The sequence below is a fragment of the Cygnus atratus genome, chromosome 2, assembly GCF_013377495.2.
Source record: "Cygnus atratus isolate AKBS03 ecotype Queensland, Australia chromosome 2, CAtr_DNAZoo_HiC_assembly, whole genome shotgun sequence".
Taxonomy (NCBI): Eukaryota; Metazoa; Chordata; class Aves; order Anseriformes; family Anatidae; genus Cygnus; species Cygnus atratus.
Window position 1 is genome coordinate 95895153 of NC_066363.1, and position 17508 is coordinate 95912660.

Genomic DNA, 17508 nt, shown 5'->3' on the forward strand with positions numbered 1-17508 from the left:
TCACAAGGTTTCAGCAACACAGAATGAAACTCATTCTAAGTTCGGCACAGTTATAATCTCAGGATATTGTGAGAAGCTATGACAAGGCAAGCCAGGCTGAAGATGCCAGTTAGCTTTTCCAATATAACCATCCATATGTACACACATTGCAGTACATGGGAAATACATCAGTCCTAAGAGACAGGAGGACAGACTGCTTTGTACTTCTAGTGGGCACGTTGTGGATGTACACCTTGCTTTACCTTGTGGAAACCCATTTGAGCAGCCGTGAGATGTGTGAATAAAACACAAAAATTGAAGATGCAAGAGGGATTTATTGAGAAGGACGACTAGGAAGGAAGAAGTTTCAGGACAGATTTCAGAGCAGAGGAAGAAGGTGGGGGAATACACAGACACATGGGGAAAACACAAAGTTGGGGAGGGAGTGGGCAATTACAGAAAGAAATCAGGGCAATGAGTGAATTGATTAAAATTTTTATTTTTTCTTATATTCATCTATCATAGTGGAGGCTGATCTGTTGAGCTACTGTCAGGGCTAAAAGAAGGGAAAAAGCACGTGCAAAAACAGTAGTATCTTGGCTTACTGAGTGCCAGGGCCAGTGTCTGGCTGCTGGGACTGGAGCAATTGCTGCTGCCACTAAGCACTTCTCAGCGACACAATATCCTTCAGGTTATGAGCATATGAGATGACATTCACGAACTCAGATGATTCAGTTAAATGACATTGGTGGCTTCTCGTTAATACCATTCCAGGGACCCCAGGACAAGTATTGCAAAGAGGTGTTGTGATAGCAAAGATAATTGTAATTGCATTTGAAGTCGTTGAGAACGCTAGTAGGTAGCTAAGGGAGACAGGATTAAAGGCCAAGTTCTTCTATCATAAAGGCCATTAAATGAAAGCAGAATCCTTGGAGTTAATTTGTGGAATTTTAATTTGTGGAAACATGTTAGTATCAGTAGTTTAAAATACACAGTGTTCACTGCCAGAAGACCCCAGTGGGCTACCAGACACCAGATAAACTGAAAAATTAAAGAGAGAAAAAGAGCCTGAAGAGCACAGGACAGAGCAATGACTGCATTCAGGGAATCAGTTCAAAGGCTCTGTGGAAATGTGGGTATAAAAGTAAGCTCAGAGCTGAGAGTTGTCCTTAGGGATAAGATTTAGACCGCAGACTGTTCTTGCAGAGATAGCAGAACCTATATGCTATCAGCAGTGGGACTTTGTAACATTTATCTGCTCATTAGAATGAATCCTACACCCTGTTAAAAACTACAGCTGGGAGCTGGAGGCCCAGCTGGGTATCCCACAGCAGGCAATGGCACAATCGACAGCAAGAAAGGATCAAGGGCCTTGAGGTGCGGCTGTACGGGTCTCCCCAAAACCCTCTACCAGGCTCATAAATGACCATTTGCCACGATATTTGTTTTGATTTCTAGTATCCTTGCCCTGTTTTGTTTGTTGTTGTTTCTTTGTTTTTGTTTGCTTATATGTTTTTTGAGTCAGGGGTGGTTAAGATTTCATAAATGGGGATAATTATTTCTTCTTTTCCTCACCTGCCTTTTCCCAAAGATCTCCCCGGCCTGCTCACTGAAGGCTGCTAAAACTTTGCTCCTTTGCCTTCTAATAAACCATGCAAAGCAGCTCTGAACTCACTAGAATCAGGCATCTATGAAAGCTATGACAAGAAATATGGAAATCAATTAAATCTGTTGTTTTCACTACCATATCCTCTCCTTTACCTTGCACATGAGGTCCCTTGTTTTTCACTTATTTTTCATTTTCTACAGTGAATAAAATATTGTAGAATTACTATGGAATTAAGTGGGGTCTGAGGAATGGAGGCATTGAACTTCATATTCTTAACAGTATTCATATTGCTTCGGCATCTAAGGCTCTCAGAAATGGGCTGGGGTTCTCTTACACTGGGTATTATTACATGACCAGAAGGACAGTTCTGCCTCACTGGGCTTAAAACCCACAGATAGGACAAGTGACAGCAACGGGATACAGAGATGCAAACGAAGATAAATCAGGATCAGCACAACATGAAAACTGGGAGATAGAAATGAGACATGCATCATGCTATGATTTTAGGGAAAAAATCCGGTAACATCAGATTAACTGCCAGGAGGGAAGAGAATTTGAGGCACTCTTCATTTCGCTCACCCCAGTCATCTTGGCCCAATGCAGACACACAGGGAATCAGGTTTCTTTTACACAGAAGCCTGAGTCTGCTCTCATTTGTATCACTATAAATAAAAATTAACTTCTGTGAAATCACTGAATTTATCCCAGTATATAACCAGTCCAAGAGAAGGCAAAGTCAGGTACTATATTTTTTTTATTGCCAGAATGCTTCATTCTCCCAGTGGTATAAATCTACTTTATTGTCTTCTGTCATCCATGGCATTTATCCACTGACTATAAAGCAAGCAGTGAGATCTATGCAAGTAGGCAAATTACAAATTATTTAGGAGCTGCATTTCCTCTCACAAATGAAAGGAGTTTTTCTGACAGTTTCTCCACTATAACAAACAAGCCATTAGACCAACAGAACTAACACTTCATCACCTCAACTTGCTTGAGAAGATGGAAATCAATTTTCTTAACATACAAAATAATGGTTTTAAACACAGCAATATAATTATTAACAAAAAATAATATTTAACTAAATAGAAAATGAGTCTTTGTTCAGACAAGTTTCTTGTAGAATAAGCCATTCCCACAGCCTGGGTTACAGAAAATGGAGACTATAAAAATAACCAACCGATTATTAAATTTGTGCTTGTCAGCACAAATTGATGTTTAAATCAGGTAAGCACATCTGCTTCTGGATTTTTTTTCTCTGCACATTATGTATTTAGGGACTTTTAGAACTATGTGTCATGAAGTGTTTAATCTTGGTATTTCTAGAGGCTCTCTCTCTTACTATGGTCTATTAAATCATGACTTGTCTGGGGCCATTTTACTCTGATTATTTGGCAGCTTTCTTGAGGAATGCAGATGAATGGATCAAAAAAAAATAAAATGCAGGATGTCTAATTTAGGCTGGCAAAATTTCAGAACTGACACAACCCCAAAGAAAAAAAAAAAGCCAGTTAAAATGACCAATACAAAATCTATGTCAGCTCTTCCCCATCTCTAGTACAAAAGCAAACACCTATAAAACCCAAAGTCTACCAGGTTTCCATCCGTCCCAACCATTGCAACAGTTCCTTAGGAATATTTTAGCGTCATTGACAAATCAAGTACAGAAGCATAATCATTTTATTACACCTACTTCTAGTCTCTTTCATATTTTTGCGTGGGAACCCTTTGCTCAGGGATTTTATGAGCACACTTCTGTGCTATAAAGCTGTATGGGCAGACAGCTGACAGACAGGCTATAGATGATAGATGAGTATTTCCCAGCAGTAGCGCTAGAGAATATTTGCCATGGTTGCTTTCTCTCTTCTAGGCAGCTGTTTCAGCTAGCTTTTGCATTGCTAACAAGTACTGAGATTAAAATACATCTTTAAAATAGCTCTTTGCTAAGGCTCCACAGAAACCTGTTGGCTGGATGCTCTCACAATGACTCACTTCCACAATTCACAGTTCCCACAAACATCTGTGAATCATAAAAAGCTTTAGCTAATGTGGATATCTGTGCAAGGGATCTATGCATCACCTAGATATGTATGCTTTACCTCTTTTAACTCTGTTCTCAGGTGTTTCCTTTTCTGTGTTTCATTTTGTGTCAATTTTTAATTTCATTTTACAGTGCAGGGCAAGGGCTGTATTTTTATATGTCTCTCCAGACGAAGTCTGGCACTGTTCTGGGGTGGTATAAATAACAAGCCTTCCATTTCAAGGAACTGATTTGCAAGGGTTGAGAGTGAAGTCCAAATCTCTTTTTCCTATGTCAAAGTTTACAAGTTTACCATGTTTTGTTTTGTACTTTAAGGGGTTTTCACACAATGAATGAAAAACAGATTACTGTAACAGAGCAGGGGAAAAAAGGAGGAAAATGTGGAAATGTGCAAAGATGTTTTCACTCCATTTCCATACTATAATCAAAGCAACCATAAGATGCATTCCACTAATTCAGTAAAATTATTTTTTTGTCTAGCAACAATTTCCTTACTAGATTTTGAAGTTAGTTTATCTTATATCTATGCTAAAAAGTTGCACTTAGATTACACTTAGTATAGTCCTGATCGTGTTAGCCTGAAGTTCTCTCAAGGTGTAATTTAACTGTTACATAGAAGTTAGATCGACCTGTCAGACTTACCTGTGGATTAAAGAATCCTGTCATCCAGAACTGATTTGGTCGGCCATCCAACAGCCAGCTGCTGAACTGCTGGTTTCTTTCAAGAAGCTCAGTGAACCAAAATCCTAAAGTAGTAGACTCCCAGGAAATCCTAAACCATAGTTTTGGAATTCTAGCATCATACATATTATCTAATGCATCTCGCAGTTCTTCGGACATAATTATGGTTCCTGGAAGATAAGTAATACATTCAGAATGAACTTTTCCCTAGCTTGCAAAGGCAATTAAAATTTCCAATGACATTCTGAGTCTAATAAACCCTCTTTTGTTGTCCCTTAATTGCACACCTGTTGCACTGAAATCTTATCAGTTTGCAGTTAATTTGCACAAACTTATATGACTTGATTCAAACAAAATGTGGCAAGATAAAAGATATTTCTTCTGGTATTTCAATCAGAAATAAAGGGTTTTTTAGACAATTCCTTCTCCTTTACACACAATATTTATATTCAGTATATTGGCAATGCATTCAGAATGTGATTAATCCTTTAAAACTTTTTAATATATTTTAATGTCTCCCAAATACATGATCAATGATAGAGATATACCATGTAACTCACTTTCATCCCGAGCATGTACTGACAGCGATTATATTCATGAAATTCACTGTTATTAATGATAACTTTGTACAATTCCATTATCAAGATTCCCAATAGGAAAATACTATGTAGAATAAAGCTAGAGACAAGGTTGTTTTTTTTTTTTTTTGGCAGTGCATGCTCATATATTCCATGCATAGTACTGTTGTCTCCATTAAAATATTGGCATTTATTAAGCCTGTGCTTTTTCTGTGATACTTGCCCTTCCATGTGCCAGAAGTTCTTAGATCTTACCAGTCTGTACACTCGCTGGTACTGAGAGCAGGCACATGGCCTATGCCTCAGGATATCTTCTGTATTCCAGCTAAAATATTTTAAATTGTAGAAACTGATCTGGTAGCCTCCATTTTGATTATATGTTCATGTAATACCAATGTTCAATGCATCATCCTACACACAACTGCTGTAATTGCCACAAGGGTTTTTTGAAATACCAAACAGAATCAGGTGGCTTCCACTACGGAACATGTAAAGAAAAGAGAAGTAGTCTGGGTGACTGTAAACAAGAGCTGCAGCAACCCAGTTAAACACCTGTATGGAAATGATACATGTAATAAGTAAGTGTTTCAAGTCCCTTCCTTCCATTGACATTGGCAGTTGAGTAGAAAAAGAAGAATTTCCAGAAACCAAAACACCAGCTTTTAATTTAGATGAATGCAGTGGCTACTCTAAACACATGTATAACACTGTGTGCAAATCTGGCACTCTCTAACTGCATATCAATGTCAAATAGGCTTCATTTTCTTCTAGCAGATAATCAAAATCGTAGAGCCATTTAGGTTGGAAAAGAACTTCAAAATCATCAAGTCCAACAATCACCTTCACCTACTGTGTCCCATCACTAACCTATGTCCTTCAGTGCCACAAATGACCTGCTCTCATTTACAGACATTTCTTTCTGTGCAAGAAATGCTGTGAGAAAACTACAAAACACCAAATTAAATTAATTATAATTAATTTTAAAATACTGCAGCAATACAGACTAAAGCAAACACATCAGGCCTATCCTGCAATCTCTGTAATAGCTTCATAGTCAGGTTCAGATTTGTGTTCTGGGATATGTAAAAATCTTTCATAACACAATAAACATCCTATTTGGGTATAAACGTTCTCTAACATAAAACTAAAAGCACCAGCATTTAAGGAAGAAGCCACTCTGTGTCACCTCTCCTTGGCCTACAAAAAATGTAATATAAGCTTATATACTTGATTTGCCCTCTGGAGGTATAAAAAGTAGAAAGCAATTCATGCAACGCATGTTGGCTTCAATTTCAAAGCAGTCTTAGTGAGGGCAGAAAACAAGTAAACAGAGTCCCCTGCTACCCCTGAGGATCATTACTATCTGAACTGGGAAAGAACACTTTCACCTGTGGTTCTTCTTTTCAGGCTAATGCAGCCAACTTTCTCCTGCAACAGGGGCTATGAGAGAGACACACTTTCTTCCTTTATTCTTGCAGGCAGGCTGGAGCATTTCAAGTACGGAGATAAAACCAGTCTCTGCCCCAAAGTATGGTGAAACCTCTCAGGATAGCTGCCTGTTATGACTCAGAGCAGCTGCTGAGAACATTAAGCCAAAGAGATCTTGAGGATGAGGTATGTTCACAGCTCTGGCCTTGGCCATATAGTTGCATAAATATTCCTAGTGAGTGGGCGTTAGCTCTGGCAGTAGGCATACAGTGCTTGAATTTCAGCACTACAGCACACCGAATGACATCTGTGGGTGTTGGGATGCATTTCTGCAGCTACAATACTCTGACAAATATAAAAATAGTAAAAAAAATAAATAATTGTCAGAAATGAAATTAGTAACACATGAGAAAAATAATAGTATCTTTCTGGAGAATGGTGATAAATGCATTTGAAAAACTGCATTTGATAAATTAAATGAGTAGTGCAACACCATGCACTCCTCATATTTAACTTGTGAGAAGATCAGAGCCCTGGTTACCATATGAAGAGAACAAATGTCCTATGAACTTAATGTGACAGGCTGGAAAGTATTATGAATCACACAGGCCAGCTGTTAATAACTCAGTTATTTTGGGTTTTTACTTTGTGGTATTCCCTTTCGTGAATGGAATAAAGCTCATCTGAAAATGACTGATGAAAGGTCGGGTCAGTTAAAGATGTTAGGGAATTTTGGTGCGTCCAAAATAATATGTACTATAACTATACTGTTCTCAGAGTACACAGCTTTGAAATTAGGATTCCCCTTCTTCATTGCTCTAAATTTATAGCATCTCACTTCCAAAACACATCTAAATCTATCCAATTGATGTGTAGCAAATAAGCCAAATAATTCTACTCAGTTCTGAGAATTTCTAGGTTTTATTGATAATTAAAAAGTCTGCTCTTTTCAGCTGATCTGTTTTTAGGGTGACTTATTCAAAAGGTATGGTGTTGTGCACAGAATGCACCAGGAACTTCATTATTTCATGTAGTTGCTACCACACCTACCATGAGCTGAAAATGGTGGCATTTTCTCTTAAATGTGCAAAATGTGTTTCTAAGTAGTTTTCCCAGCCAGCAAGTATGCATAACTGTTAATGAGAGATCTAGAAATAATATACCACACTTAGTAAAAGACAACAGAAGGCACTCTGGATGAGGAGTAAATAATGGATGAGAGTTGCTGAGCCAAGAGTAACTACGCCCCAGGACACGCTAGACTTGTCCCTCCCATTCCTCAGATGAATTCCCCATTGTTACATTACATTCATGTCTTCACTGAATGCTCTTAATCATCTTCAGATAAAATTCCCAACCAGAAGTGGAATACACAGATGATCCCTACAAGCCTTCCACACACTCTGTAAGGATCAGTAGGGTAAGAGTCCAAGACCTTTCAGTCCAAAAGTCTATGATTATGGTCAGCAAGTAAAACTAAAATTGTATTAGTCTTAGCAGTTTTTAAACCATAATTAGTCTAAACAGAACCTAACTATTTAAGTTTCATCTTATCTTTGAGACAAGATGATAATCATTGGGAAGAAGATGATACACCCTCCCTTAGTGAGAGACTGTTTTTCCTCTGCTCTAGCAAGACTAGTTTCCTGATCTTCTGTTTCTCAACATAGACTATAATAAATAATGGCCCAATCTAACTAATGGCCTAATGGCCTAATCTAATGGCCTAACTCTGGGCTCTTCTGGAGTTCAGTTATATTCCCCTTGTAAGGCACAATGAATGGAAATAACTTACAGCAACATAATGAAAACAATACTATCAAAGTTACAGTATTCTGAGTTTAAAAAATAGTGAAGCTTTACTTCATTCTTCCAAGGGCTTAACACGAGTTTGTGTAGATGACCTAGGACTTCTAAGTGATTCCTGTTACATATGTTGGACTATATATTACCTCATGTCTACATGAAGTCCCACGTGTTCCAAAATATTCTCTGATGAATGACAATAAGGAAACACCTAAGGCCAAAACACTGGCTATCAACGCAGTGCAAGGATGGCAAGGAACTAAAAGCAGATAATTATATAGTTTTTAAAAAGGTATCAAATCAATGACTGAGACGAAATCAAGCAAATCAAGTCCTGGCGTGTAGGTTATGTATGGTGTGCATTACATGCATGAAAATATGCTAGCTTTGTAACCTGATGGGTGCTTTATTGTAATTTGAGTGGAAAGTTTGCTTAAGCTTGGTAGGGCTTCTCCATGACAAATGCCACAGTGACTTCTGAAGTTACTATTTCTATTGATTCCCCTTCCTTTCCTTTCTATGTTGGTCTTATGACTCCCATAGCTATTTGTTCAATGCTTGTCTTGTAAGTACAAAGTAAACATGCATGGAACAAAAACTCTGGGACAGCACACCATGTACAAATCACTACATACTAGCAGTCAGGTAAAAGCTTGCTGAAGGACTGCTGTATTCTCAGGAAATTTGTTAACATGAAAAGGACTCCTCTTCCTAACTCTGCAAGTACTGCATAAATACAAGCAGGAGTTCTGTGACCACATGACACATGCATATATGACATGCAAGGATAGCAAATCAAAGGTTTCATGTATGGCTTCAACTTGTCATGAAGTAGGCAGTTCTAAAGGTTTCATTTGAAAACACGAAGTTATCAGGTACCATAAACAAATGCCAAGTAGATGTAGGTTTTTGATCAAAGTAGAATCTAGATATACTCATAAATAAATGAGCTAAGCATTTCCCTCTTTCACATGACAGGTTTTTAAGCAGAATACTAAGTACGCAAAAAAGCAGGAAATAAAACATATTAAAAGCTGTATTTTTTTCCATCGCCAAGGATTCATTATAAACATTCAGTGCTACTACAAGCATGATCTATGGCTGAGATTCATGGAAACCACTCATGAGGGACTAGGGGTGACTCCCACAGAATCTCCCTTGCCACTTTCTTCACTGATAGAAGAGACATTTGGGTGCCATCAAAACACTTACCACTCCTACTTCAGTGCATGGAGGAACAAGAAGACCTCCCCCACCCCGATCTCACAAATAGGCAGCATGCAGTTCCCCCCTACTCAAAGAAACTGCACCAGAGACTAGGAGTAACTGAATGGGTCGTTACTGTTCACTGCAGTTAAAGACACTGTCTTCATTAGTGGCAGAGGTGGTCTGAAGTGCCTACTCCCTGTTAAACAGCTACGGTATTAGTATCCTCTGCCAGAGGCATGTACCCTTCCACAGAAGAAGGGCAAGGCATGTACACAGGAACCGCATAGCTTGTATATTGCTCTGCAATTGCAGTCACCCTCTGCCAGGGACTCAAGATCTGCTGTTCATATCCCTTTAGAATCTAGAGTTTTGGTTCAACCCCCATGTCTTACTACTCCCCAGATGAAAAGATGAGAAAACAGCTCCTTCCTCCTGTCTAAAAATATTTCTTTATTTGCAACATAGTCTGTCTTTAGGTCACTTGAGAGGACAGTCATCATTGCCGTGTTCTGATTTATATGGAACTGTATTATACCAACTGTGAAATAAATCCTGGGCAATCAATAAGTAATTAAAACAGAACTAATGGCTGGGACATAACTGAGAGTACAAAGTGCAGCTCCAATCTAATTATTACAATTTGATCCAAACAAAAAGTCTCTCTCTGGGCTGCAAAGTTTATTGGTGGAGATGCAGGCTTGGGCATGGTTGCCAACAAATACCTTGGGCACATGCTGAGCATCCTCACCCCTCCTAAATGCTGAACACTGCTTAATCTGCCCTCCAGATAGAGGAACAAGGCTGGCTCTGCTAATTCCCTCAACATCTCTCATGTTCAGCTGCACACAGGCTGTCACTAAGGGGGGCTTTACATTATCTCAGATAAAACCCAGTGATCAAAAGCAAGATGACGAAGTCCTTCTATTCACATCCAACCTGCAGAATCAAATATTCAGAACTCCTTTCACAGAGCTACTCAACAGATGAAGATAGAAGCTATAATCTAAAGTGCAATATTTGTTTGAAAATTTAGACTGGCTATAAGCAGCTCTGCTCAGGCCTTAATGGGTTCATGAAGCCAGAGCCAGATGCATGACAAAGGCAGATGTCAAAATTCACACAACCTGTTTGAGCAGGCAGATCAGTTTATCTCATTGTAAAGAAAGAGCAGCACAAGAGATGACTTGAGGCTCCGATTGACTAGTCTGGGGAGAAAATCTATTGCGAGAAAGCTTGGTGTTTTCCTCTTTGCTGAGGCAAGAGAAGGTGCCTAAATTTTCCTTCCCTCCCCTAATTAACTCACTACCACATGCATCTGATGCATCATGAATCTGCCAGAAGCCATTAATTGGTATTGTTAACTATACATCCCATTTTGTTTTCAGAGCAATTTTTCACTATATTTAACTTGCCTGTCCCTAAGAAAATTATTGTGTTTTAGAGGATTGCACAAAAGTTATAGCATTAACTTGATTAAGCACCTGGTAGAGGACTGTGCCCACTGTGCAACTGAATACTAAGTGCAAATAAATTATGTTACTCATCCACCCCTCCGCATAATATTGTACATTTTGAGATTTAAAATATATCTGTGATGATCAAGGAAAGATTAATTCTTTCTTGGATAGAAATCATTATTCTAATTTACTTGAAAAGGGATGCTATGCACATATACAAGGGAACTTTCCTCTCAGTTTTGAAACAGAGAGCAATTGGTTCTTCTAGCTCGGAAAATGCAAGCAAGGCAAATCACAGTACTGCCATCACCCATAACAGAAGGGACTAGTTTTCAGGCACTCTGACCTTCTCCCTGTTGGGACAGTTTGCTGTCTTTCAGGTATTTTCTGCCTCTCTGCTGGAGAAGAGCAGACTTGGGTAACATCTTAACCAGTGGAACTCTGCCTGCTTCATTTTCATTTATCGTTAATTCTTCTTAATTCAAGAAACTTGGCTGAGCAACATTATAGGATATTTCAACAGAGGAGCAAAATAGAAAGTGAAAACAAAAAGCAGGCAGTAACATCATCATTTCTTCTTTTCCCTCATTCCTTTTCTGATCAAATTTTCCATCTGTTTCTAGTCACCTTCTCTCTAGATTTGTATTAAATACATTCACCATTGCTCACTTTCAGCCAAATATTCCTGTCTCTGAGAGAGACAGAGTGCTGTTGCCTGCCTCCTGTGATGGCTAAAAGCAGAACCCTGTCATTCCCTTTTCACTGGCACTCCTACTCACTTCAGATTCCATTTAGAGACATCCCATTTCGTATAACCAGTTTCATGAACACTGCAAATCTCATCTTAGAGTCTTTACCACCTGGCCTGATCACCCTGTCTCTCAATTACTTAGCAGCAACACTTCTACCTTCTTCTGTATCATTATGTCTCGGCTTAATTTCATAAATGACTCTGGCACATGACCTGTGGACCTCATCACACAATTCAACTCCCCTGAGCTCTGTAGAGATCCTAGAGTGAATCACAGAAGTGCAGTCATGCTGTGGAACACAGTGAACTGCAATACTGGAGCACATGCAGACAGAATAAATTAAGGTGAAATGTCCCTAGAGGTGGAGTCAGGAGGCTATTAAGGTTATAATAAGCAGTAATATGACAAAGAGATGGAAAAAGAGAAAAAGGCTGGCAGGGAGAGAAAGTGAAAGAGGGAAGAGGGAGAAAGAGGGAGAAAGGGAGGGAAAGAGGGAAAAATATATATTTAATTACAGGGCACAAGCAGCCTTTAGTAGTAAATGAAGGCATCTTATATAGTGTCATTCTTCATATTGCCACTTACCATCTATAGCCAATTTGAGATCAGTCAGTGTTGTTCGAACTCTTGATATAACATGTTGCATGCGGTCAATTTCTTGACGGAGAAATATATTCATGGGTTGAATAGCTCCCATCTTTTGAAGTTGGGCTTTCACCTAAACAAGAATAATGAAAATACATACTACTGTGCAGTAATTTTTGAAAGCAGAAGGTTGTTTTTTCAATTGTATCCCACCGTTCTTGAAAAAAAAGGAACTTTTATGCAACAGATGGCCAGGCAAGTCCTGGGCCAACTGTAAGGTTTAGCACAGTGTAACTCATCAGCTCACCAAAAGGAGCTGCTCCATCATTCTAAGGAAGGAAAGTTCCCTCTTTTGGAAGGGACCAGCAGTTCCTTCTGTTCCTGCTAGGCCACAGTGTCTTAGAACTTAAAAAAAAAAAATCATCACATGTAATATAAAAGCATGTTTTATGATAACTTCTTCATATTTCCAAATTGTGCTATGTGAGCTTTCTCACCTCTTCTTGGCCTGCAGAGTTGAAATGATGCTACAAATGGACTTTAACTTAACAAGCAGAATGATATATAAAAAAAAAACAGAATATATAAAACTGCTACATCCAATATCATGTGACTCACTCATAAGACAATATGTCTTACCAGAGAGAGGCAGTTGCCAGGAATAATACGGGTGCCACACTGTTACACCAGTATGTGTGCCATTTTGTGGGTAGAATCTCACAGATTTCTTAATTTTCAAAGACAGTAGTTTCACACATACTTAACAGAGAACATTCTCAAAAATTAATTAGTTGTCTATATTACTTAAGGACATGTCAAAGCTAAAGTAGCCAAAGCATCCGTTCTCTTACTTTAGCATATCATGCAGATACACTATGATTCAGGTATATATGGTATGCTTCATGTTTATCAAAGATGACTGTGTACATTAATGCATGAGAGAGGATTTAGTAGTACCTGCAGAAATCATGGTGCCTACAGCTCAAATAGTATAATGTTTTTTACAGAAATCCTGTCTGTAAGACTTTCCAGTGTTTTTCACTCCTGCTATAACTCAGCTTTCAGAAAGCCAATGGTCTTCTGTCTGTACTCGTTGCCATTCAGCCCCACGCCTCGTCCTTCATACTGAAGCAGCATGAACCCTGATCTTTACCATAGTCACTCCATTATTTTGCAGGTGAAGCTCTGCAGGGTGACTCTGGAACCAAAGAGAGATCTCAAACAGCAAAAATAAGATAAGAAATCCAGATACTCATGTGGCCATCAGAAGATAACTGACCGACAGAATCAGTTTGCTAAAGTAATTTAAGAGCTTATTTTGAGCTTACTAACAAAAGATGATGAAGAAAGAGCTAGAAGGTCTATTACTTTCAAAGAACAGAACATCATTGGGATTCTACTGCAGCCAAGGAGAAACTGCAAAATTTGGCATAACGAGTGCTATTTCATCAAGGCCAGAAGTCCACCAGATTTTGCTTTGTGTTTTCCCAGATGCATGATTGTATCTGGGAACGTACAGTCATGCATCTGGGAGAACACAGCACACACTACTATGCATACAATACATTATATACTCACAGGAAAAGTTACTACGGCATATCTTATTATTATATCAAATAGCACATCTCTGCAAGATAAATATAGTAGTTGAGTAGTTATAACTGCTAGTATAAATGAGTAAATGCTTTGACAATTTCTGTTTTGCAAGCTTCAACTTCAAGCACAATAAAATACATTTTTTTTAACTTTATATGTTATTCTCCTTGGGAGACAGTTATCAGCAAGGTTATTCATTATATTTTAATCACAAAGACCTATGAGTTTGCCAGACAAAATGTCTGAGAAATAGGTGCCAGCCAATTATGCTAATACTTTGCAGTCTGACAGTTCATTTTGGAGACTGAGTTAATGTGTTTCTTCCTGTAAAAGAGAAAAACTACCAAAATCACTATCATGAGATTAGACCTCAGACAATAAACTTATTTTGGGTAGTTTACACAATGAAGTATTACCATTTTTTTCAGACAAAATTCAGGGAAAACTGCTTTCTGAAAATTTCACAGGAACTGATAATTCTCCCTCTCACCAAAAAAGTTAATTTTTTTTTCCAGAATACTTATAAAACTAGCATGACACTAATAAGAAAGGGATTATACAGAATACGGTTTATGCATTTTGTCCTCTAAATAAGAAATATACTTTTTTCTAGTCTGCAGAGCATGTGTTCATTTTGGGCATAATGTAGAGTAAGATTTTCTTCTGTCTGAGGAAAAATTGTATGAAACACCTTGTTAAGGAAGTTATTTTCCAAAATGTTGCTATTTCTGAAACTTCAAAGAGAAGATAAAATAAACATTCTAAAATATTACTACAGTGATAACTGCACAGTTTAACTAATGAATTCTCAGAATTAAAAAATCCCTCTGTTTTTTTTCTTTCATGTACCTATAGAACTATCTGTAATGTTTTGAATCATAGAGTGAACAAATTATGCAGATATTTGTTAATCCATCCTAGATATGTTCACAGCGCTCAGCCTGGAGGACCAAGCATAACCAGATATAAAAACTGAAATAACGACATATTTCCCACCTTGTTGTATACAAATCAATCCTTATCTGCAGTGAGATTTACTAGGTGTAAGATAGTTTCCTTTCTTGGAAACCTTGCTGTTAAGATTAGTTTTAAATACCAGCTATGAGGCATGATTGACTGTTTTGTATTAGAATTCTTATCAAGCAATCAGATGACTTACTGCCAGTGCTGTATTTATTATGACATGAAGAGATGGATCCTGACTGACAGGGAAAAAAAATCAAAGACAAAACTCACTAACCAAAATAGCCTGAGATTAATATACTAATTCCATAAAGCCCACTTACAACATCTCCTTCTCAACAGGAAAGCAGCTGTCAGCTAACATAAAACAAGGTGATTTAAAGAAGGAAATAAAATCATAATCTTAATAGCTCTGCCTGCATGATTTTGCAATGCATATTTCTACTGTATAAGACTCCCCTATACACATTTCTTATCTGTCCCCAGGTCACCACCTGCTCTGCCACTGCATACTGTATAGGACATTCAGCAGAAAAGCAGCTGCCGAACTCATACTGTTGTAGTAACTGCATATCATTTTGAGTAAATGCTATAATTTTCATTTAGGCCCACCCACTTGCTATGCCCTTTGTCAGCAGAAATGGGAAATGAGTCATTCTGCAAGATGGCTTTTTTCTCCCCATGTCAGGGGTCTGAATAAGAAAGACAAGCTCGGGGCACGTCCATGCAAAGCTCTTCAAACGGTGTCAAAGACCACTTCCCTGTTGTATAGAAGGAAGCTGGCAGTGAAATATGAGGAAAATAGCTGAAGGTCCAGACCTGGATGACCACCATATCTGATAGGGTTGGTAACTAAACCAAAGACACCTTACAAAGCATCTGCATTAGTGTTTCACTTCAGATGAGCAATGTTTTGCACTTTTTGTGGCAAAAATACTGCACTGAAAAGTAGACTCCATGCATACAAACTGGAGTCACTTCAAATTAAAGTAATCCAAAAGGCATGCTTCAGTGAGTCTAACATACTCCAGCCACTAACAGGTATTCAGTCTACAGACCTAGGCTAAAGTTTGACCAAACTAAATACCCCAATAAAAAACTTAATGCAGGCCTGGGTCCTCAGATGAACTCCAGCCACCATGCAATACTAGCTAATACTTGCTAGTCACAAGTCTTAGTGGAGGATAAGGCAAAATCAATACTACAAAAATATTTAAGGAATAAAACACTGCTATTTGGGTTAAAAGCCAATAAAGTGCAGGATCTTTGGAATGTCTCCATGTCTATTCCCTAGTAAGCTGGTTTTCAAGCTACAAATGCTTTCATTATAAACCTTTGCATGCAACAGGCTGACATTTACCCTTGCATCTATCCTCATTCACATGGACTGATTGGACCTAATCATTTTACCACTGATCTCTTTGTTACCTGTAAGGCAAAATCCAGAAGCAAACGTGGTTATAAAAGCAGAACCCTCATCTTGCCTCTGCCTTTGGACGAAAAAAAACGAAGATATTTTTAGGTCAGGAAGAAGGTTTATTTTGCTTTTGCATCACCTGTATCAAATTGGAGTCTGCTAAAGCATGCAAAAGTGACTTGTTTACTGTCTTTTGAGTGGACATTTGGTCAGTTATTTGACTGGTGAAAGGAAGAATTACAAGAACACATCAACAAAAGAAGAAGAATGTATCATGCATATCAAAGGCTAATAATTGAGATATTGAGGACTTTGTGCGACAGCCTGGATTTCACAATGTGTCAAGAGAAAGTACAATCCAGAGCTCTCAATGTCTGCACACAATTAGTTTCAGTATCATCCATCCCTAACCTAGTCTGTTGGGGTTTTCACTGCAAAAAAATTCGCTCCACACTTTCTCAGTGGAGTCACAAGAACTGGACAAAGATAGCAGAGGCACCTACCACTTTCCCTGAAGAGTGATTTATATTAATTACTTTCATTTGTTTCCTGATTCTTCCATTCATTTCTTCAATCCTTTTCTCCACTGACAGTATAACTGGATTTCTGAAGACTACCACACAGTGGCCTTTCTGGAGCACAATTCTGTTAAAAGCAGACCCAAGTGGTACTGCTAGGACTACTGAACATTTTTCTTTCTACTGCTCTTATCCAATGAGGCATGCAAAAGAACTCTTTTTGACACATTCCATCAGTCTCTTACAATGTAGTAGATTAGTTTTAGTTGTTTCAGGATTTTTAAACCAATCTAGTAGGTAATAATGCCCTGATTACAAGTAATAATGTCCTGAATAACCAAATGTTGACTTAAATTGATAAACAATAGAACTTATTCTCTTTTTTTCAGATATCACATAAAGAATTCACATAATTCATTTCACTCCTTATACCTGTAAGCTTAATTTCACTTGGCTCCTTTGCTTATTATATTCTAGATTCTGCTAACTTCTGCTTTTCCCTCTGAGAACATCTGAAATCTCTCCCTTCTTTTCTGCTCAGACTAGTGAAAGTATTGGTTATATGTTAGTGAACTTTTTTTTTTTCCTTTTGGTATTTTAGACATTCTCTTTTTGTCAGTTTATGCAAACTGTCATTTAAAAATTTAGATTTATTTACAATTGTCCTCTCCACCCTTTCTAAGAGATTGCAGAATAACAGAACTTAAATTCAGATGAGAACCATCTTTGATTTTTTGCTTATTGTGTAGAAATGGCCACACTCCCGGCACCATAAACAAATGCAACAAAGACATGGAACTGGGCACTAATGGGAGAAAAGGGAAATCCTCTTCTGACAAAGAAAGGGTTATTGAAGACCCAAACTAGTTCTAAGATATAGAGAATGATA

At 38.1% G+C, this 17508-nt stretch overlaps 1 protein-coding gene across 1 annotated transcript in view; it reads right to left on the minus strand.

Annotated features, from left to right (window-relative positions):
* The window catches only part of LOC118249962 (dynein axonemal heavy chain 5-like), a 149530-nt gene that overhangs the window by 2782 nt on the left and 129240 nt on the right, over window positions 1-17508 (minus strand). The window contains exons 73-74 of the mRNA XM_050708584.1: window positions 12126-12258; window positions 4272-4480 (exon numbers count right to left, since the gene is read on the minus strand). Coding sequence (XP_050564541.1) covers window positions 4272-4480; window positions 12126-12258 — 342 coding nt within the window. The remainder of the gene's footprint in view (window positions 1-4271; window positions 4481-12125; window positions 12259-17508) is intronic.